Source organism: Nicotiana tomentosiformis, chromosome 11 (assembly GCF_000390325.3).
Source record: "Nicotiana tomentosiformis chromosome 11, ASM39032v3, whole genome shotgun sequence".
Taxonomy (NCBI): Eukaryota; Viridiplantae; Streptophyta; class Magnoliopsida; order Solanales; family Solanaceae; genus Nicotiana; species Nicotiana tomentosiformis.
In genome coordinates this window covers 75,378,176-75,400,241 of record NC_090822.1, presented here as the reverse complement: position 1 = coordinate 75,400,241, position 22,066 = coordinate 75,378,176, and the positions used below count along the sequence as shown (strand labels likewise).

At 39.8% G+C, this 22,066-nt stretch overlaps 2 protein-coding genes across 2 annotated transcripts; both read right to left on the bottom strand.

Annotated features, from left to right (window-relative positions):
- Positions 1 to 12,392: 12,392 nt before the first annotated feature.
- On the bottom strand, positions 12,393 to 15,000 carry LOC138901688 (probable DNA-directed RNA polymerase). The gene is made up of 3 exons (XM_070189469.1): positions 13,593 to 15,000; positions 12,886 to 13,452; positions 12,393 to 12,841 (listed from the first exon to the last, which is right to left on the bottom strand). The coding sequence occupies exons 1-3, from the start codon at positions 14,998 to 15,000 to the stop codon at positions 12,393 to 12,395; spliced, it is 2,424 nt and encodes an 807-aa protein (XP_070045570.1).
- A 211-nt stretch (positions 15,001 to 15,211) lies between these two features.
- LOC138901687 (nectarin-1-like) lies at positions 15,212 to 16,770 on the bottom strand. Its single transcript, XM_070189468.1, has 2 exons — positions 16,538 to 16,770; positions 15,212 to 15,935 (listed from the first exon to the last, which is right to left on the bottom strand). The coding sequence occupies exons 1-2, from the start codon at positions 16,702 to 16,704 to the stop codon at positions 15,512 to 15,514; spliced, it is 591 nt and encodes a 196-aa protein (XP_070045569.1). The 5' UTR covers positions 16,705 to 16,770; the 3' UTR covers positions 15,212 to 15,511.
- Between the last annotated feature and the right edge of the window lie 5,296 nt (positions 16,771 to 22,066).

The window sequence follows — 22,066 nt, the reverse complement described above, 5'->3', positions numbered from 1 at the left end:
GCTTTGTTATGCCTTAGCACAAAATTGTTCGGGAGTTCGAATAATTTGATACCCCTTAGGGCTTTTCGGGGTCGATATTATTGAGACCCTTAGTAATTTAGCTGAGAGTTGCCTTTTTAAACCGGTTTATGAGAATATTTGAAGGCCTGTTTTATAACGGAATTCGGACATCTCCGAACCGTGTTAATTTGGTTGTAGCCTTTAGTTTGGGATTTTCCCTTTAGGCTTGTTTCCCTGCTATACTTCGAACTCGTTTGAAGTGTCACTCCCCGAGTGGGTTGGCCGTGGCCTATAAAATCAAGGATTTTTCTTTTTAAGGTCTTACAATTTCGAGGTTTAGTAATTCGATCATGTCGATTTATTGGACGACAGTCCCCGAGTATAGGGTAAATTGTTTGAACTTCAGTTGTGATCGGCCCTAAGCCAGTTTCCACAATAGATCATAAGTATGAAATTGTAAAGTATAAATTTCTGTAAGGCATGGAACATCTGGTAAGGAAAAATACTTCTTTCAATAGATTAGACATGGTTCATTTGACCATTTGGTCCTTTACCTATCGAGACCCTGCCGACACGAAGTATTTTTCTTGTAACTATCCAAGGGTGATGCCCCCCAGTATTCGAGGTTGATTGTAAAGGAGCCTCAGATACTGTTGAATTGCTCTAAGTTAGCACGAACAATGGTTGCCTCGTTAAAAACCTTGCCGGAAAAACCTATTTGGGACAAAACCTGGTCTAAGGGAAAAAGAGTGCAACGAGTGCTTTCAGACCTAAGGACTTTGTGTTGGGAGAATCCTTTGGTGTCTTCGATTAAACACCTGCAATTGGTTAGTATAAAATATAAACAAAAAAGGAGAAGGTCGTACCTTAGCAGTAATATCGTTTGAGAAGTGACACATTCCAATTGTTTGGTAATTGTTCGCCGTTCATCGTGCCAAGTTTGTAGGATCCCTTTCCGATGATATCGAGGACCTGATACGGTCCCTCCTAGTTCAGGCTAAGTTTTCCTTCGTTTGGATCTAGGGTATTGAGGGTGACCTTCCTCAGAACCAAGTCCCCGATTTTAAAGTGTTGATGATTAGATCTTCGATTGTAGTACCTTTCGATCTGCTGTTTTATCTAGCAATTCGAGGCTTGTAATTCAAAGCCTCGTGATTTGACTCTTCCGTTGTATATCGAAACCTGATGCTAGGTTCCCCGACTTCAACCAGGATCAGAGCTTTGGTGCCATATACTAAAGAGAACGTTGTTCGATACGCCCAAAGGACTTCGGGCAATATTTCTCTCCATTTTTCCTTAACGTCGTTCAATCATTTCTTTGATTTTGAATGATGGTCTTGTTTATCGATTCGGCCTGTCCGTTCCCACTAGGATGATATGGCGTCGACAGGATCCTTTTTATTTTGTGATCTTCGAGAAACTTTGTCACTTTGTTTCCGATGAATTGATTTCCATTGTCGCATACGATCTCGGCAGGTATCCCGAATCGGCATATAATATGGTTCCAGATGAAGTCTATGACTTCTTTCTCTCTAATTTTCTCTAAAGTTTGTGCTTCAACATACTTAGAGAAATAGTCAGTCATAAACAAAATAAATTTAGCTTTACCTGGGGCCGATGGTAGAGGGCCGACGATATCCATTCTCCATTTTATGAATGGCCATGGGGATAAGACAGAGGGAGTTTCTCTCCAGGTTGGTGAATAATTGGTGCATACCTTTGACATTTGTCGCACTTTCGAACAAACTCTTTTGTAACATTTTCTATATCGACCCAATAGTATCCTGCTCTGATGACTTAGTAAACCAATGATTCGGCACCAGAATGATTTTTGGATGTGCCCTCGTGGATTTCTCGTAGGACGTAGTCGGTATCTCCTGGTCCCAAACATATTGCCAATGGTCCATCAAACATCCTTCTATATAGTGTTCCATCTTCGTCCAATGTGAATCGTACGTCCTTCGTACGTAGAGTCCTCGATTCCTTAGGATCCGATGGAAGCTTCCCTTTCTTTAGGTACTCGATATATTTGTTCCTCCAATCCCAGGTCAGACTTGTGGAGTTGATTTCGGCGTGGCCTTCTTAGATTATTGACCTTGAAAGTTGTACGACAGTCCCCGAGATAATCTCGTTATCTTCGAATGATGACCCCAAATTTGCAAGGGCATCGGCCTCGCTGTTTTGTTCTCGAGGAACATGTTGTAGGGTCCATTATTTAAACCGATATAGAGTCACTTGTAGTTTGTCTAAGTACCTCTACATTCGAATCTCAAAGGTTCTATTGACTTGGTTTACCTCAAGCAGGGAATCACATTTTGCCTCGATGGCCTCTGCTCCCAAACCTTTAGCTAGCTCGAGACCTGCAATGATGGCCTCATACTCGGCCTCATTGTTAGTTAACTTGGAACTTTTGATATCTTCTCTTATTGTATTACCCGTGGGAGGCTTCAGAATGATGCCTAGCTCGGACCCCTTCATGTTCAAAATGCCATCTGTGAAGAGGGTCCACACCCCCGATGATGTACCCGACTTTAATAATAGTTCCTTTTCGACCTCGGGTAAGAGGGCTGGCGTAAAGTTGGCCACAAAGTCCGCTAAGATTTGATACTTGATGGTCGTTCCGTGTCGATATTCGATATCGTACCTACTGATCTCGATGGCCCATTTGACTAATCGGCCCGAAAGTTCAGGCTTATGCAAAATATTATGAAGGGATAAGTAGTCACCACACAGATCGGGTGACACTGAAAATATGGTTTTATTTCAGAGAGGCGCTGATTAGGGCAAGCGCTAATTTTGCTAAGTGTGGGTATCGGGTCTCGGCCTCACCTAAAGTTCGACTAACATAGTAAACAGGAAATTGCATACCTTGCTCTTCGCGAACTAGGACCCCACTTACTCTAAGTATAAGTAGAGTTGCTCTAAGTACAAGTAGAGTTGCTCGTCCGCTTTTGGAGTATGAAGCAGTGGCGGGCTCGAGAGGTACCGCTTTAATTCTTCCAATGCTTGTTGGCATTCCGGGATCCATGTAAAATTGCTCTTCCTTTTGACAGTGAGAAGAACCTATGACTTCTATCTGAATACCTCGAGATGAATCGGCCTAGGGCGGGTATGCGCCCTGTCAATCTTTTTACGGCCTTAACATTGTCCACGACTGTGATTTCTTTGATTGCCTTGATCTTATCAGGATTGATTTCGATCCCCCTATTTGATACCATAAAGCCGAGGAACTTCCCCGAGCCGACCCCAAATGCACATTTCTCCGGATTGAGTTTCATGTAGTATTTCCTTAGTATATCGAAGGTCTCCGGCAAATGTGTCAAATGGTCCTCTGCTTGCAGGGACTTAACTAGCATATCGTCAATATAAACCTCTATTGATTTACCTATTTTTTCTTTGAACATTCGATTTACTAAGCGTTAATAAGTGGCACCAGCATATTTTAGTCTAAACGGCATTACATTATAACAATAAGTGACGTACATAGTGATGAACGAAGTCTTTTCTTGATCCTCCGGGCTCATTTATATTTGATTGTACCCGGAGTAGGCATCGAGAAAACTAAGGATCTCGTGGCCGGCCATGGCATCGATCATGCGATCGATATTCGGTAGAGGAAAAGAGTCTTTAGGACATGCTTTGTTTAAATCTTTATAGTCTACGCACACTCTAAGTTTATTTCCCTTTTTAGGGACTACGACTACGTTTGCTAACCATTCAGGATATTTTACTTCCCGAATGGATCCTATTTTAAGAAGTTTGGCTACCTCGTCCTTGATGAATGAATGTTTTACCTCGGACTGGGGCCTTCTTTTTTGTTTTACCGGGTGAAACTTCGGGTCCAAGCTCAGTCGATGTGTAGTGATCTCCGGCGGGATCCCTGTCATATCTAGGTGGGACCAAGCAAAACAATCCATATTATTGATAAGAAATTTAATGTGTTTTTCCCTGAGCTCGGGGGTTAACCCCGTACCCAGGTATACCTTTTGATCGGGTAGATTCTAGATCAGTATGACTTCCTCCAGCTCTTCTACTATCGATTTAGTGGCATCGGAATCCTCAAGGATTATGAAGGATCGAGGGGTCCAGTAGTCATCGTTCTCATCCGTTCCCTGCTTCTCCGACTGGGTCGAGGCTGGTGGTTGTGGTTGCTATTTAGCTTATTGGTTTCCTTTGGACTCTGATCCCTTTGTTGACGAAAGTGCCGATGCCGGTATTACTTCATCAACCGCGAACATCTCTTTGGAAGCATGTTGTTCCCCATACATCATTTTTACTCCATCCGGTGTTGGGAACTTCAGCACTTGGTGAAGGGTTGAGGGGACCACCCTCATGTTGTGAATCCAGGGTCTTCCGAGCAGTGCATTGTATCTCATATCGCCCTCGATCACATGGAACTTTGTTTCTTGAATAGTTTCGGCTACATTTACTGGTATGATGATTTCACCTTTAGTTGTTTCACTCGCCATGTTGAAGCCATTGAGAATTCGAGTTGCGGGTACGATCTCATCTTGTAGGCCGAGTTGCTCCACGACCCTCGATCGAATAATATTGGTCGAGCTTCCTGGATCAATTAAAACATGTTTAACTTGAATTTTATTCATAAGGATAGAGATTAGCAAAGCATCATTGTGGGGTTTTGAGATCCCTTCTGCTTCCTCATCATTGAATGATAAAGTGCCTTCTGGCACATAGTCTCGAGTTCTTTTATCCCTGGTGATTGATACTGTAGTGCGTTTGAACACGGGCCCTTGTGGAATATCGACCCCGCCAACGATCATGTGAATCACGTGTTGTGGTTCTTCCTGCTCGTTTTTCCTGTTTGCATCCCTATCTCTGAAATGGTTTTTAGCTCGGTCGCTCAAGAATTCTTGAAGGTGACCCTCGTTGAATAGACGGGCCACCTCCTCCCTTAGTTGTCTGCAGTCTTTCGTTCTATGACCAAGTATACCATGGTATTTGCATATTTGATTGTGGTTTCTTTGGGATGGATTGGTTTGTAGGGGTCTGGGCCATCTAGTATCATTGTTTCTCCCAATGGCTGACACAATACCTGATGCGTCGGTGCTGAAGTTGTATTCTGATAATCGTGGTGCTTCTGGGGGGGATCGACATGTTTATCGAAGCCATTTTTGCTCATGAGCCCTCGAAAGCTCTGTCCTCGATCGTTCCTTTGATCATTTCGGATGGGATTGCATCCTGGGCTGCTATTTCTACGATCTGTGTTGTATGGTTGATACCGATCTATGTTCGACCGGGGTTCTCTGTCGATATCCCTTTGAGCTCTACCGATGGGCTTGTTTGAATAAACGGAACTGAAAGGGGTCCCCAATTGATCATCCTCGACCCTGATCTTTGACTGGTACCGATTATGTACATTGGCCCAGGTTACTGCTGGATATTCAATTAAATTATGCTTTAGATGTCGTGATGCCACCGAACTTCGTTCGTTCAAACATTGAGTAAAGGCTTGAACAACCTATTCGTCTGTGTCCGGTGGTAGTTCCATGCGTTCCATCTGGAACCGAGATACGAATTCCCTCAGCATGTCGTTGTCTTTTTGTCTCACCTTGAAGAGGTCCGACTTCCTAGTCGCAACCTTTATTGCTCTGGCATGTGCCTTTACGAAGGAGTCTGCAAGCATGGCGAAGGAATCAATGGAATTAGGCGGAAAAGTTTGGTACCATATCATTGCTCTTTTCGACAAGGTTTCTCCAAATTTCTTCAGTAGAACAGATTCAATCTCATCGTCTTCCAAGTCATTTCCTTTTATTGCGCATGTATAAGAACTGACATGCTCATTAGGGTCGGTGGTCCCATTGTACATAGGAATTTCTGGCATTCAGAATTTCTTCGGAATGGGTTTCGGAGCAGCACTTCAAGGGAAAGGCTTCTGTAAGAATATCTTTGAATCCATACCCTTTAGAATCGGCGGTGCCCCAGGTATTTGGTCAACCCGGGAGTTGTATGTCTCTAATTTCTTATCATTTGCCTCGATTTTCTTTTCTCCCAATTCAATCCGTTTAGTGAGCCCCTCGAGCATTTTAGTAAAGGCAGGGTCAGTCCCCGATTCATTGGCGTTCGACATTTCCGGAACAGGCTCGATCCTGTGGACGACTTCTGGTTCGATTCTACTCGGTGTTTCACTACTAGAAATTCGTCAAAAACCGACCACGGTCCACCGACCAATTTTGGGCGGTCAAAAAACCAACCAAAGTTGGTCGGTTTTTCAAAATATTTTATTTTTTAAATTTGTTTTTACGAAACCAACCAACTTTGGTCGGTTTTCTTTGGCGCAAAAATGCGGAAAACTATTTTTGTGTCCCGCAAAATTTATTTTTCAAAAAACCGACTAACTTTGGTTGGTTATTTATTTTTAAAAAACCGACCGATCAGTCGGTTAATTTGGCCGGTCATTTTAAAAAACCAACAAATTTCGGTCGGTAATTTTATTTTTTAATAAAACCGACCAACATTGGTCGGTTATTTTCGTGCGAAAATACAATTAAAGAGTATAAATAAAATAAAAGACAGTCTTAAAACAAAATGCACCAATGGTCTAGTGGTAGAATAGTAACGTGCCACAGTACAGACCCCGGTGCGATTCCCAGATAGTGTATTTTTAAATTACATAATTAAAATACCGACAAACTTTGGTCGGATTTTTTGGCAATTTATTTTTTGAATTTAATTGACCGACCAAAGTTGGTCGGTAATTTCCGACCAACTTTGGTCGGTATGCCCTTCCAACCTTCAAAATACCGACCACACGTTAATGGTCGCGTTGTGGACGGTTATTGGCCATTACCGACCAACTTTGGTCGGTTATTTTGGACGATTTTTTCCTAATTTCTAGTAGTGTTCGGTGCTGATTTTGTAGTTGTGCTATAGGGGCTTGTTGAGCCTGTAACATTTCGAATATCAATTAGAGGCTAACTCCACCATCTTCTCCGCCCTGCGTACCTCGACCACCTTATCAAACTTCCCGGTGTACGCTACCTTTGGGATCAACAGCCAAATTTGCATTTAGGGCGACATGTGAACTGACATCGATGGGATTTGCAATTGGTGCTCCCTCGAGGTCAGCCTGAGGCGCCTGGGGCGGCTATATTGTCATTTTCCCCGTGAAATCAGAGGTCGTTGTCACCATGTGTAGGCGCTGCTTGTGAGTTTGACATGTTTATCCTGAAAATAAATATTCTTACGAGAACAAGTGTAAAGCAGTGTGTGTTATCGGAATCAGTATTAAGCAATCACTATTATCCTTGGCCCCATGGTGGGCGCCAAACTGTTTACCCTTAAAATTGAATAACAATTAAACTTATAATGTAGTTCTAAGGACACGTGATTTCACTTAATACCAATTGATAAATATGAAGATTAATAACAGAAATGAACTATAAATTAAAGCAAACCTGTGTTAGAATGGAACTCAGCCCTCGAGTTTGGATACCCTCGAACTGGTTGACGCAAGAACAATTAAAATATAACAAGATGATGAACAATAATATAAACGAGAAAGAGAAGTATATTGCTTTGATAACTGTGAACAATGTGTGTTACAAATGATTAGAACCTCCCTTTAAACAGTAGAGAAATTCCACTTATGGTATAATTCTAATTACAGAAGAAAATCCAATGATTAGCTAATTAACCATTTCTTATTTGATCCGTTCCGAGATTTTCGCCATGATCCTCGACCAGTCACAGATATCCCGCCTTTCTGTTATTGTGATATCTTCGATCTTGCTCGATGTCTGTCTCATTTGGCTTCGATCTCTACTAGCCTCGATCTTGATAGGTAGCTCGATTCTGAACTCGGTACCTTATCCTCGTGATTTAGTCTGTTCCGTTATGAGTCCGTCCTTCAATGCAACCTCCCGGTCTCGGTCAAATAGTAAAATCGGGTGGGTCGGTTTTAATCATATACAAGCATGTTGTTCCTCATAAGAGGTTTAAAGGTGTGTTTAGTATCATTACTAGCGAAATATTTCAAAAATAGAATATCATCAAATCGCGATAAGTTGTGGAAGTAGACAGTATGAATTGATCGATTTTTGCGAACTACGACTGTTAACCGCTCTAGAAAGTCGGACAACATCTTATTACTCCTTTTATGGATAGTTTCAAATAGATACATCGGATTATCTTCACTGAAATACATTTCAATACTACCGCCCATCTCTTCTGACAGGGCATCTCCCGGTTCAACCACTAAAAGACCCGCAACATATGGCACGTGGATATCGTTTATCAGAACTGTCTCAGTATCGGCAACAATGAAAGGCTTCCTTTCCTTACAAGATGATTTGAGTCTTGTGATATGCTTAGGGTACTGGCGTTTACGATATTCGATCTTCCTAACATCTATGCATTCCTCCACCGCCTCACTTTTCAAGCATTACGCGAGCAGGCTAGCTATCAGCTCTTCAGTAAAATTCCTCGGTGCACTGGATTTAATACCTCTTAAATAGATTCGTATAAATATTACAGTTAGCACATGATCATCACTATTGTACTTGTCAGCCTTCAGCCTAACTAATTCTTCCACCATATTTCTGACTGGCTTATTTATCCCTCCCTCTCTAAACGTGATAGATGTACTTATAGCAAAAGGTACTATTCCCCCTAGAATTTTCATGGTATAATGAATACTAAATTTCCCATATTCCGATTCTATAGGGTACGCGTACTTGATTAGTAGGTACATAATTATTGACACTATTTCCTCACAGTTAAGACAAATTAATGAATCCTCTATCAGAACCGCGTGAGCTATTCTCAACCCTGGATGAGGAACTAAAGAAAAAATTCTCTCGATATAATCATATAAGTGGTAATTATCTGTATATGTTGTATAAGATCTTTTCCTTGTTGTCTTAGATCTTGTCATTGTTTTAGACATTTTCATAAGTGTAAACAATAAGTATGGTTGTAATCACTCCATTTACCTAATTGATTCTTGAACCTTTCTAATCTAATAAAATAGCTAGAATCATCGGAATCCTTTATACATTTAGGTTTAGGTTCTGAACCCGTGTATCGTATAGATAGAATATAATGATAGTAAGCACTGACGAGATCATTTAACCTTTTATCCCAAATTTCTCTTTTTTCTTTTTGTACAATTCAGGAGGTTCAAGACTCAATAGTTCATTGTGCAATATATCTACTAGAAAAGCTTCCTTTTTGTATAAGGTGGCGTAATCGCCGATATAACATTTAACCCCCAACGAGATTTTGCAGAATAAACGCGTTAATATACTCCATTGGATAGGGCCCTTTTTCGAATATATCTATGTAAAATCCAGCCATAAGTGGGGCGAAATCGGGAGTAGTTGTGAAATTATCGTGTACTGTATATATTGGTATACCCCTTGATTTAACATTTCTGATCATATAAAATGTTATATTAGCATCTTTCTGTTGAACAAAATTCCCAAAAATAGAAGTTGTAGTCTTTTTTCTATCACGTTCGTTAGTGGGAACTCGTAGTGTTACCTGACGTCTTTTCTTGCTGGGACGATCATATATCCATATACTAACAACTTCCGATTTCATATAGTCCTGGACTGTAGTAAAAATAGGTGTAGATTAGAAGACTGGTCTCTCTAATGCTAACGCCATCCAACCAACTACGGGGATTAAACTCATTAAGTTTACAATTTGTGGAAACCTCCATTTAAAGAACTTTTCGATGTGACTAGCCAGCGCCAAGCATTCTTTTTTCCTAAAAACATTGTCGTAATGTTGATAGATATCCTCCTCCATGTTGTATGCAGTCTTCCCATAGATCAACGACATTATGAGAGATTTAACTAATTTTCTATTAAGACGGGTACATACATGATCCATAATCCCGCCAGGGCCCTTTAAAGTACTAATTTCCTTTTTCAAGTACTCTACAATCTCCAATACAAAGAACTCGTAAACGTCATTAAACCTTAGATCTTCTACCTCCTTATTACCTTTAGTTGAAATAAGATTAGTACTATTAGTCATTTCAAAATCTAACAAGAAGTAACTAATTATCTGATAGGTGCTTGCAGATGCATATTGTGTGATAGGAAGTTGGGAGTATGAAACCCTACAGTCGAACTCACCGAGAGTTATAGCCTTGCTTAGGAACTGAAAGGGGTCACTAGCGTTAGCAGCATACGTAATGATTATTTCAGCCGAGGATAACCGCGCCCGCTGCCCTATAAGCCATTTATAAGCATCAACGTAAGTATCAAACTTTTGATAATGAAAAGCGGCTACATTTGTAAAACCCGGCACTTATAAGGTTCCGATGGAGAAGGATTTACGTTCTTAGATCTTTAACTGTACGCTTAGAGAATACTTTTAAAGACCTCGCTAAATCACGTTCATGAAAATGTAATACTCCCGCGCGATAAATCCTACCGCAAAAGTCAACGAATGCGGGCAGATAAAATTCATACCCGCATAAGTGGACGCTATTTCTTGTATAAAGGATTCATAACGGGCGCGTTGGATATCTGTCAAGAACGCTTTTAGCCAACCAGGATATTTGACATCAAACTTACCCTCTAAAAATCTTAGGTAAGTCTCCCTCAACTTATTGGATGTCGCAGCGATATTTAACGATGCAAGATGCTTCGGCATAAGTAGACCGGTCTCCACTAATCCATTATAATTATTATTAATAAAATCTAAGACACCCACATTTATCTCAAAACCCTCCCCCTGTAATGCGTTCATGGTCTCACACATTTCCTGGTAGTTATTAGCCAATAATATATTAAAATTGTTCTTATCGCGGGATGCTAATAGGTTATACCTATTATATAAATAGAAATCCCCGACAGGTTCGCTTAAATAACCTCCAGTAATATCAGATAGTGATTTAGACGCCTCCCCCTTTCTTTTAGTCTAGGTACAACATCCCAGCTTTTTGGAGGACATACCATAGGTAGATTTAACTGGATTGGCAGAATGCTTATATCAAAATTGCAAATAACATATGATGGCTTTTGTTTGTAATACTTACCCTTCTCTTTTTTATCAACCCTTTTAGCAATAAAAGATAAACAGTTAGATATTGTTATCACAACCTAACAACCTATATTCTTCGTATTCGCACTATCAGGTACAACTACACCCGCCGCATCGCTGCCTACCGATGCTTTCTTCCTTTCAAATAGCAATCTAACATGAATTCTAGACATGCTATCTAGTTGGTCTACTAGGGTAGAAAGGCGAACGACAGGGCTCTCATTAATACTATTGAAGATGTAGCCGAATATATAAACAATTATACCTTCCAATATATACTGATGAAATAGGTTTAGAACTGCCAACTCCTCGGAAGTAAGTTTATTACTACCCTTAAGGTATTCCTTAGCAGAGGGTGCATTTGTCTTAATCAAAAGATTTATTATCATAGGTGTAGCCTCAAACATGCTCGGTATATCATCATATGGATAGGCTAGCTCTTCAATCTTACTTTGTAATTGAATTAATCTATGATCACTATCGTACTTGTCAACTTTAGATTTACGCAACAATTCCAAGACTGCATTTTGGTATTTAGAAATATTGGTACTAGTTGGATGTTCATTAACATAAAATTCGTCATCGAGTAGAGCCTTATAAAACTTACCTAAGACCTCATTATATTTAGTATCTTTTTTATATGATCTGCAAGAATAAAGGCTCCTGGCCATCCTAATATTATTTGGGGCTCCATTATGAAAACGAAACATGATTGACTTTCTCTCTTTATAGTATAATTAAAACCCTAGAAACTGTGTTAGTTTTCCTCACTCAGCGCCAAACCTGGTAGCTCCCATCTAGAAGAGATCAAAAAGCTTAACATTTTCTACATATATCTTTTTGAATTTTTATTAGACCTTTTAATGAAAAATGACACTCTATAAACAGCATGCATGCTTTCCGATCGACATGAAATTACACCTAGGATCTCATAATTTCATATCAAAAATAATTTATGCAGCATTTTGCATAGTTTAATTTCTTCGCATATATATATATAGCAAAAATCCAAAAATCAACAGTATAAAATTAAGATCAGAAAGCAAGAGTAACATAGTGTTTGATATTTGCAAAACCAAAAGTTGCAAAAGTTATTTTGGAGCGCGCATCCAACATCTACACACTCATTGACAATTATTAACAGGTAAAAACCCTCTCAATGAAAATCCATATGTCTTACTCCACTATTATATATATTCTAAATTCTAAAATTTCTTGGCAGGTGCAAACTTTGACTTGATCTGCTGAACATCGGAATCCTTTATACATTTAGGTTTAGGTCCTGAACCCGTGTATCGTATAGATAGAATATAATGATAGTAAGAACTCAAGAGATCATTTAACCTCTTATCCCAAATTTTTCTCTTTTTTCTTTTTTACAATTCAGGAGGTTCAAGACTCAATAGTTCATTGTGCAATATATCTACCAGAAAAGCTTCCTTTTTGTATAAGGTGGCGTAATCGCTGATATAACATTTAACCCCCATGAGATTTTTCCGAATAAACGCGTTAATATACTCCATTGGATGGGGCCCTTTTTCGAATATATCTATGTAAAATCCAGCCATAAGTGGGGCGAAATCGGGAGTAGTTATGAAATTATCGTGTACTGTATATATTGGTATACCCCTTGATTTAACATTTCTGATCATATAAAATGCTATATTAGCATCTTTCTGATGAACGAAATTCGCAGTAATAGCAGTTGTAGTCTTTTTTCTATCACGTTTATTAGTGGGAACTCGTAGTGTTACCTGGCGTCTTTTCTTGCTGGGACGATCATATATCCATTTATTAACAGCTTCCAATTTCATATAGTCCTGGACTGTAGTAAAAAAAAGTGTAGAATAGAAGACTCGTCTCTCTAACCAATTGCGCGGATTAAGCTCATTAGGTTTACAATATGTGAAAACCTCCATTTAAAGAACTTTTCGATGTGACTAGCCATCGCCAAGCATTCCTTTTTCCTAAAAACATTATCATAATGTTGATAGATATCCTCCGCCATGCTGTATGCAGTCTTCCCATAGATCAACAACATTAGGAGAGATTTAACTAATTTTCTATTAAGACGGGTACATACATGATCCATAATACCGTCATGGCCCTTTAAAGTATTAATTTCCTTTTTCAAGTACTCTACAATCTCCAATACAAAGAACTCATAAACGTCATTAATCCTTAGATCTTCTACCTCCTTATTACCTTTAGTTGGAATAAGATTAATAATATTAGCCGTTTCAGAATTTAACAAGAAGTAACTAATTATCTGATAAGCGTTTGCAGATGCATCTTGTGTAATAGGAAGTTGGGAGTATGAAACCCTAGAGTCGAACTCACCGAGAGTTATAGCCTTGCTTAGGAACTGAAAGGGGTCACTAGCGTTAGTAGCATACGTAATGATTGTTTCAGCCGAGGCTAACCGCGCCCGCTGCCCTATAAGCCATTTATAAGCATCAACGTAAGTATGAAATTTTTGATAATGAAAAGCGGCTGACGCCCATAATATTTGTAAAACCAAACACTTATAAGGTTCCGATGGAGAAGGATTTACGTTCTTAGATCATTAACTGTACGCTTAGAGAATACTATTAAAGACCTCGCTAATTCACGTTCATGGAAATGTAATACTCCCATGCGATAAATCCTACCGCGGAAGTCAACGAATGCGGGCAAATAAAATTCATACCCCGCGTAAGCTGACGTTATATCTAGTATAAAGGATTCATAACGGGCTCGTTGGATATCCGTCAAGAACGCTTTAAGCAAACCAGGATATTTGACATCAAACTTACCCTCTAAACTACTTAGGTAAGTCTCCCTCAACTTATTGGATGCCGCGGCGATATTTAACGATGCAAGATGCTTCGCCATAAGTAGACCGGTCTCCACTAATCCATTATAATTATTATTAATAAAATCTAAGACACCCACATTTATCTCAAAACCCTCCCCCTGTAATGCGTTCATGGTCTCACACATTTCCTGGTAGTTATTAGCCAATAATATATTAAAATTGTTCTTATCGCGGGATGCTAATAGGTTATACCTATTATATAAATAGAAATCCCTGACAGGTTCGCTTAAATAACCTCCAGTAATATCAGATAGTGATTTAGGCGCCTCCCCCCTCTCTTTTAGTTGAGGTACAACATCCCAGCTTTTTGGACGACATACCATAGGTAGATTTAACTGGATCGACAGAATGCTTATATCAAAATTGCAAATAACATGTGATGGCTTTTGTTTGTAATACTTACCCTTCTCTTTTTTATCAACCCTTTTAGCAGTAAAAGATAAATCGTTAGATATTGTTATCACATTTCTATCTAATAAAAATTCTACCAATAAACAACCTATATTCTTCGTATTCGCACTATCAGGTACAACTACACCCGCCGCATCGCTGCCTACCGATGCTTTCTTCCTTTCAAATAGCAATCTAACATGAATTCTAGACATGCTATCTAGTTGGTCTACTAGGGTAGAAAGGCGAACGACAGGGCTCTCATTAATACTATTGAAGATGTAGCCGAATATATAAACAATTATACCTTCCAATATATACTGATGAAACAGGTTTAGAACTGCCAACTCCTCGGAAGTAAGTTTATTACTACCCTTAAGGTATTCCTTAGCAGAGGGTGCATTTGTCTTAATCAAAAGATTTATTATAATAGGTGTAGCCTCAAACATGCTCGGTATATCATCATATGGATAGGCTAGCTCTTCAATCTTACTTTGTAATTGAATTAATCTATGATCACTATCGTACTTGTCAACTTTAGATTTACGCAACAATTCCAAGACTGCATTTTGGTATTTAGAAATATTGGTGCTAGTTGGATGTTCATTAACATAAAATTCATCATCGAGTAGAACCTTATAAAACTTACCTAAGACTTCACTATATTTAGTATCTCTTTTATACGATCTGCAAGAATTAAAGGCTCCTGGCCATCCTAATATTATTCGGGGCTTCATTATGAAAACGAAACATGATTGACTTTCTCTCTTTATAGTATAATTAAAACCCTAGAAACTATGTTAGTTTTCCTCACCCAGCGCCAAACCCGGTAGCTCCCATCTAGGAGAGAACAAAAAGCTTAACATTTTCTACATATATCTTTTTGAATTTTTATTAGACCTTTTAATGAAAAATGACACTCTATAAACAGCATGCATGCTTTCCGATCGACATGAAATTACACCTAGGATCTCATAATTTCATATCAAAAATAATTTATGCAGCATTTTGCATAGTTTAATTTCTTCGCATATATATATATAGCAAAAATCCAAAAATCAACAGTATAAAATTAAGATCAGAAAGCAAGAGTAACATAGTGTTTGATATTTGCAAAACCAAAAGTTGCAAAAGTTATTTTGGAGCGCGCATCCAACATCTACACACTCATTGACAATTATTAACAGGTAAAAACCCTCTCAATGAAAATCCATATGTCTTACTCCACTATTATATATATTCTAAATTCTAAAATTTCTTGGCAGGTGCAAACTTTGACTTGATCTGCTGAACATCCTCAGTATTAATTTGGAATGTCTGAGCCAAGATATCATCTGGCACAGTTGGTGAAGCAGCAAACAAAGTGGCTGCTATTGACTGAGTCCCTGGAAACTGGCTATTGAAAGCAGAAATAACAGCTGCTGGAACTTTGCCATTATTCTTCTGAAAATGGACAAGTCCTCTAGGAAAAACAAAAACTTCGCCCTTTGTAATTTGCTTTGAGACGAGTACATTGGCAGTAGTAATGAAGCCAACTTCCAATTCACCTTCCAAAACAAAGACCATTTCAGAGGCACGTGGGTGGGTATGGGGTGGGTTAATACCACCAGGGGCATAGTCAATTCGAGAAAGGGATACGCCGAGTGTGTTAAGGCCAGGGACTTTTATGACACTTTAGTGAAGCTCTCATTATCACTGTAGAATGTCTCAAGTCCCAAAAGGTAGCTAATAATTAATTCGACTTATTTAATATCAGTTTCTCCAATATTACTTTTCCCTTTTTTTTACGGGGAATCGAAATTTGAGTTACAAATTTCAGACGTTTTTCGATTATTAAAAATTGTGACTTTTACAATTTTTATTTTTTTTCTAGAAAATAAGTCATTTTCTATTGTATATAGTTGTGAGAAAATATTTTTCAGCAGGAAATGACTTCTCACTTTTGCCGGAAGTCAATTTTCCTTCACAAGCATCTCAATTCTTGACTTTATACTATTGCTTTAACCAACACCTACATATTACTATCAATCTCTAATACTCAATAATTTCATCAAACCACTTTATATGTACTAGTTAACTAATATTATTATCAATAAATATGTAATAATAAAATATTCCCAAAAAAACTTTTTTCACTCTCCAACAAAAAATATTTTGCAGGTAATAATTCCTTTTTCAAAAATTATTTTTAGAAAAATGACTCCCGTCATACTACACAACCGAAAAGAAATCTACATTTGCAGAAAGGAAAAAAAGAAGAAACGATAAGTTTGTCATAAAAAGGGGGATCCAATATTACTTGAGTTGAGATCAGCAACACAAACATCTTGGAGCATGTCCTCATCTGCCGCAAAACAATATCTGTCTATGCTAATGGCTAACAAAAACAACATCGTCGTCACCATACTTTGAAATATCTTATTAATTCCAAAGGCAGCCATAATATGGTGATGAGTTCTAGTGTATTTGTTTTTTTAAAAAAAGGAAGGACCACAAGCTCGAGGAGAAAAAGACTTGTTAATATTTCTCTTTAATTAATTTGACGATGCTGAGAGAAATTGGAGTGGCTTCATTTATAGGAAAAACTTGAAAGGTTTTAATTTGGTATTGGAATTGACGTGAAATTAGGTGCTTGTGTAAAAGAATTATAACATTGATATATATATATATATATATATATATATATATATATATATATATATATATATGTGTGTGTGTGTGTGTGTGTGTGTAGCGAGGAGTAATTGAGTATTGCTACACTTAAATTTGACGTGAGATGAAACATGAGTGAAGAAATTAAATAGAGTGGTCAAAATACTAAACCAAATAAAGAAAAGCCTTGCTTCAAAATAGGAGTCTCTTTTTTTCTTCTTTTTGGTGGTGTTGACTTCTGGGCTCTGGCTCTTTCAAGATTGTAGGTAAATGATTTTGAGTGACAAGACATTCTCCCAACTCAAACAGAAAAACTTTACTCATGCATGTAATTTTGCACATAGCTTTAAATGCGGAGTTATGTATTTGTTCCAAAGTAATAATCTCTCTGAGGATAATAATAAGTTACAGTACAACTACTCTTATGCCTGTGGTCACGCAACAATGAGTCCCCAACATCAGCCACTATAATTTTTCTCCGAGTAGAAATGTAGTATCATTAATATATTATTTTCAGTGTTTTATTGCATCTTCTGCTAGAGCTGCCTTTTTTTGGAATACCTCCATTTCTACGAACCATTTTCTGAATCCTCGGTGTCAAATAGGCCATGTCAGCATCATCACCACTTGAGTCACTATTGTCTTCTCTGAGAACCAGGCTCTTATCCTTTTTGGATTCTCTTCATTCATGATCCTTCTTCTTCTTCATTTCGTAGGTCTTCAGATTTTCAATGAGTTCGTTAGTCGTCAGTGTGACACTTCGTTATTTGATGAGCAAGAAGGATTCTAAGGCAAGGTTGATGCAGTGGGTGCTTCTATTGCAAGAGTTTGATCTAGAGATTCAAGACCGCAAGGATAGTGAGAATCAAGTGGCGGACCACTTGTCCCGATTGGAGGAGGAGGGGAGGCCACATGATAGCCCTGAGATAAATGATTCATTTCCCAACGAGCAACTCCTAGCCATTTCTATGACCGGGATGCCATGGTTCTCCGATTTTGCCAATTATCTTGTGAGTGGCATTGTACCAAATGAGTTCTCTTCAAACCAAAGGAAGAAGGTCAAACGGTATTGCCTTGACTATTATTGGGATGAGCCGTCTCTTTTCTGGATATGTACCGATGGTGTGATCCGAAAATGTGTGCCGGAGGAAGAACAAATGTGTATTCTTGAGGCTTGCCACTCTTCACCGTATGGTGGTCACCATGGTGGAGTAAGAACGGTAGCAAAAGTTTTGAGTTGTGTATTCTATTGGTCTACTCTCTATAAGGATGCTAGTGAGCTTGTCAAGCGGTGTGATGAATGCCAAAGGGCCGGTGGGATCTCAAAGAAGAATGAAATACCTCTCACCACTATTTTAGAGGTAGATATTTTCGATGTGTGGGGTATTGATTTTATGGGTCCGTTTGTTAGCTATTGTGGGAACACCTACATTCTAGTTGCGGTGGATTATGTATCTAAATAGATTGAGGCCATTGCTTTGCCCAACAATGAAGCAAGGAGTGTGGTGGCATTTTTGAAAAAGAACATCTTCACGAGGTTTGATACCCCAAGAGCCATTATTAGTGATGGGGGTTTACATTTTTGCAACAAGGCTTTTGATACCTTACTCAAAAAGTATGGTGTCACTCACAAAGTATCAACTTCCTACCATCCTCAAGCAAGCAGAAAAGTTGAAGTCTCCAACCGGGAGATAAAGAGTATTTTGTCAAAGACAGTCAATGCCAACCAGAAGGATTGGTCATGAAAACTTGATGATGATCTTTGGGCTTATAGAACGGCCTACAAAACACCGATCGGGATGTCTCCATACCGTTTAGTGTTCGGGAAGGCATTCCATCTTCTGGTAGAACTTGAGCATAAGGCCATATGGGCTTTGAAAATGTTGAACTTTGAATGGGATGTCGCAGCAAATCTAAGGGTGTCACAATTGAATGAGCTTGATGAATTCTGGTATCATGCCTACACAAGTTCGTCCCTTTACAAGGAGAAGATGAAGTACCTCCATGACAAGTACATCCACAATAAGGAATTTAAAGAGGGTGATCTTGTGCTATTGTTCAATTCCCGGTTACGGATGTTTCCGGGCAAGTTGAAGTCAAAATGGAGTGGCCCATTTGAAGTGGTGAATGTAACCCCCTTTGGTGCTCTATATTTGAAAAATAAGAATAACGAGGTGTTTAGAGTAAATGGGCACCGGGTTAAACATTATCTTGGCAAGGTTGATGATGGCCACATTGTGGCGGTCCTTCATTTCAAATGATTGGTCATTTGCGTTGTGCCACGACGTTAAATCAGGTGCTTCTTGGGAGGCAACCCATATATTTTTCTTCTTTTTTAAATAGCTTTGTTTTGTGCTAACTAGTTTTGAAGTGTGTGTAGGAATGGGTGTGCATTGCAGGGACTGTGCATGAAAAAATTGGCTAAGTGTCATAAAAGTGCGGACCGTACCAAAATTATGCGGACCACACAATTCTGTGTGTGGTCGCACAACATGCTCTTTGAAGTTTGGCCTATCAAAAATCCTTAACAAAGTGCGGCCGCACACAAAATTGTGATGTCCGCAAAAATTCTGCGGCCGCACTCACTTTTGTGCGGTCCGCAGAACGTCTTCGAAGGAACAAGTAATGAGTGCGGACCGCACTAAAAATTGTGCGGCCGCACTCAGGTAACTTTGGGGCCCGGCGGGTCGACCTATAAATAGGGTTTTCAAAACTTTTCACACTTTACACTCTCTAAACTCTCAAGCCCTAAGAAAACACAGTGCATCCCCCACTAGTTATCAAACTTCAAGTATTTCATCTCTGTAGATTGTCACCTGCACCCTTCATTACTAGTATGATCATTGCATCTTTAGATTTTTCATCTTCTCTTAGTTTTGTTCTTTTGTCTAGGGTTAATTACATGCCTAAAAATGTTAATAGTTAGTCATCTTTGCTCAAAATCATGTGGGTAGCTTCGTAATTGTTAATTGGGGCCTGGGTAAATAGCTAATAATGCTTAATTGTTAGAGCCATGTCTAATTCTCACAAAACTTGTATGAATCCTAAAGCGGTGCCGTGTTAATCCAAATTGTGCGGCCGTACACACTTTTGTGCGGTTCGCAGTCTCTAAGTTAGGGCATCTGTATGCTTGAATTGTGCGGACCGCACTCAAAAATATGCGGTCTGCAGTGAAATTGTGCGGTCCGCAGTCAAAATTGTGCGGTCTGCACTGTTAAATGATCAGGGACTCAGTACTCTGAACCTGGGGCTGTGCGGCCGCATTCAAAATTGTGCGATCCGCACGTAAAATTGTGCGGTCCATACTTTTGATTGTGCGGCCGCACTTACTTTTATGGGGTCCGCACTTGGCAGTTTGCGGCCGCACTCACATTTGTGCGGTCTGCACTGCCTCTACTATTTTTTCATAACTAACCTGCAACTATCATGCATATATTTGTGTCCTATATACCTGAACTCTAACTGATTCTTATTATTATGAATTGCAGATGATGGTTAGATCACGTGGTGGAGGAAATACATCAAAAGAGAGGGCAGAACCCTCCCGAGGCCGAGGATGAAGCAAGAGTAACCTACCAGTAGCCATCCAGAGAGTATTAAGCAAGAAGGCTACAACCAAAAGAGTCCCTAAATCATCAGACCAGTGAGTATCTCCCGTCTAGGGGAGTTTCTGAGGGAAACTCTGACCAAGCCCCACTTAACACCCAATCTCAACAAGTCCCGGGTAGATTCCACTTGGTTGATGAATCAGCTTCAGCTGCTAGTTCTTCTAAATGTTTGGAACAAGGTAGCCATGATTCTGAGCCCTCTTCCTCACATGCCCCGGCTGCACCAATCAATGTTGATGATGATGATGACGTCCCGGATGACGGTAGAGGGCGAGACACTCAAGTGAGTGGTCCTGAGAGGACAAATAAGAAGGAGATATGGGAGGACAGATTTGTCAGCTTGACTGCCTTCAACAGATTTAGAGAGTAGTGGCCCCAGAAATCGCTCACTCTTGAGTGACAAATCTTGATGAAGGATTTGGACAAGCACAACCCAAATGTCCTCAAACAGTTCCAGGAGAGAAAAAAATGGAAATGGTTCACCCAAAGCGCCCTCGATGCAAATGAGCACTTGGTTAAAGAATTTTATGCCAATGTGGCTCACATTAAGAAGGGTACTAAGGTGACAAAGTGCGAAATCTGAAAATCCGATTCGACTCATGTGCTTTGAACTCTTATGTGGGATTTGAGGAAGTGAAGGCACCCCAATACTTGGGAAAGCTGGCTATTGGTGATGCAGCTCGCCCGTGGCTAGCTGAGAGTTTGACTATTCGAGGATCAATACCTCCGTGGCTCACAGCAGAGGCTCCCATAGTCCGGGCCACATTAAACTTTGAAGCTAAAGGGTGGCAGACTTTCGTGTGCAGCCGCATTGTCCCGTGCTTGAATGAGAACAACCTACCACTTCCCCGAGCAGTCCTGGTGTCTTCGACTATGGCTGGGTACCCGATCAATGTGGGTGCTATAATGTCAACCAACATCACTTTGGCTGTCCAGAAGGATAAAAGATCCTACCCTTACCCGAACTTCCTCACAGAGTACTTCAATGATCAAAAGGTTGAGTCGAGGCAGTATGATACTAAGGTAAAGGCCAAGAAGCCTTTCTCATGGTACCAGCTACAGGGTTCTGACAACCCTAAGTTCAAGGGTAAGGCAACTACCTCCGCTGGCCAGTCTGAGGAGCCAACGATAGTAGTTACTGATTCAGCTGCTGAGCCTTCCACAGATGCTATGCCTTCCACAGCAGCCGGACCTTCCATCGGGACAGCAGACATGCCACCACCTTCTTCTTCCAGACCATCAGCTCCATTATCTGTGCCAGATTTATCTACTTATCCACTGACTGCGCTACGAGTCTCCCAGACATTGGCGAGTCTCAACAACTGGATGCAGGCAGCTACTTCAAAGCTGTCTGACATATCCAGTGTTGTTGTAGCACAATCTTCTGCCCAGGCTGCACCATAGGTACCTCCGTCAATGGAGGAAACATTGAAGAAGATTCTGGACAACCAGAAGACCATTATGGAGACTCTGGTGGCACATGGGGATGTCATTGAGGAGTTGGGCAAGCAGGTAAAGAAAATGCGGAAGTCTCAAACTTCGA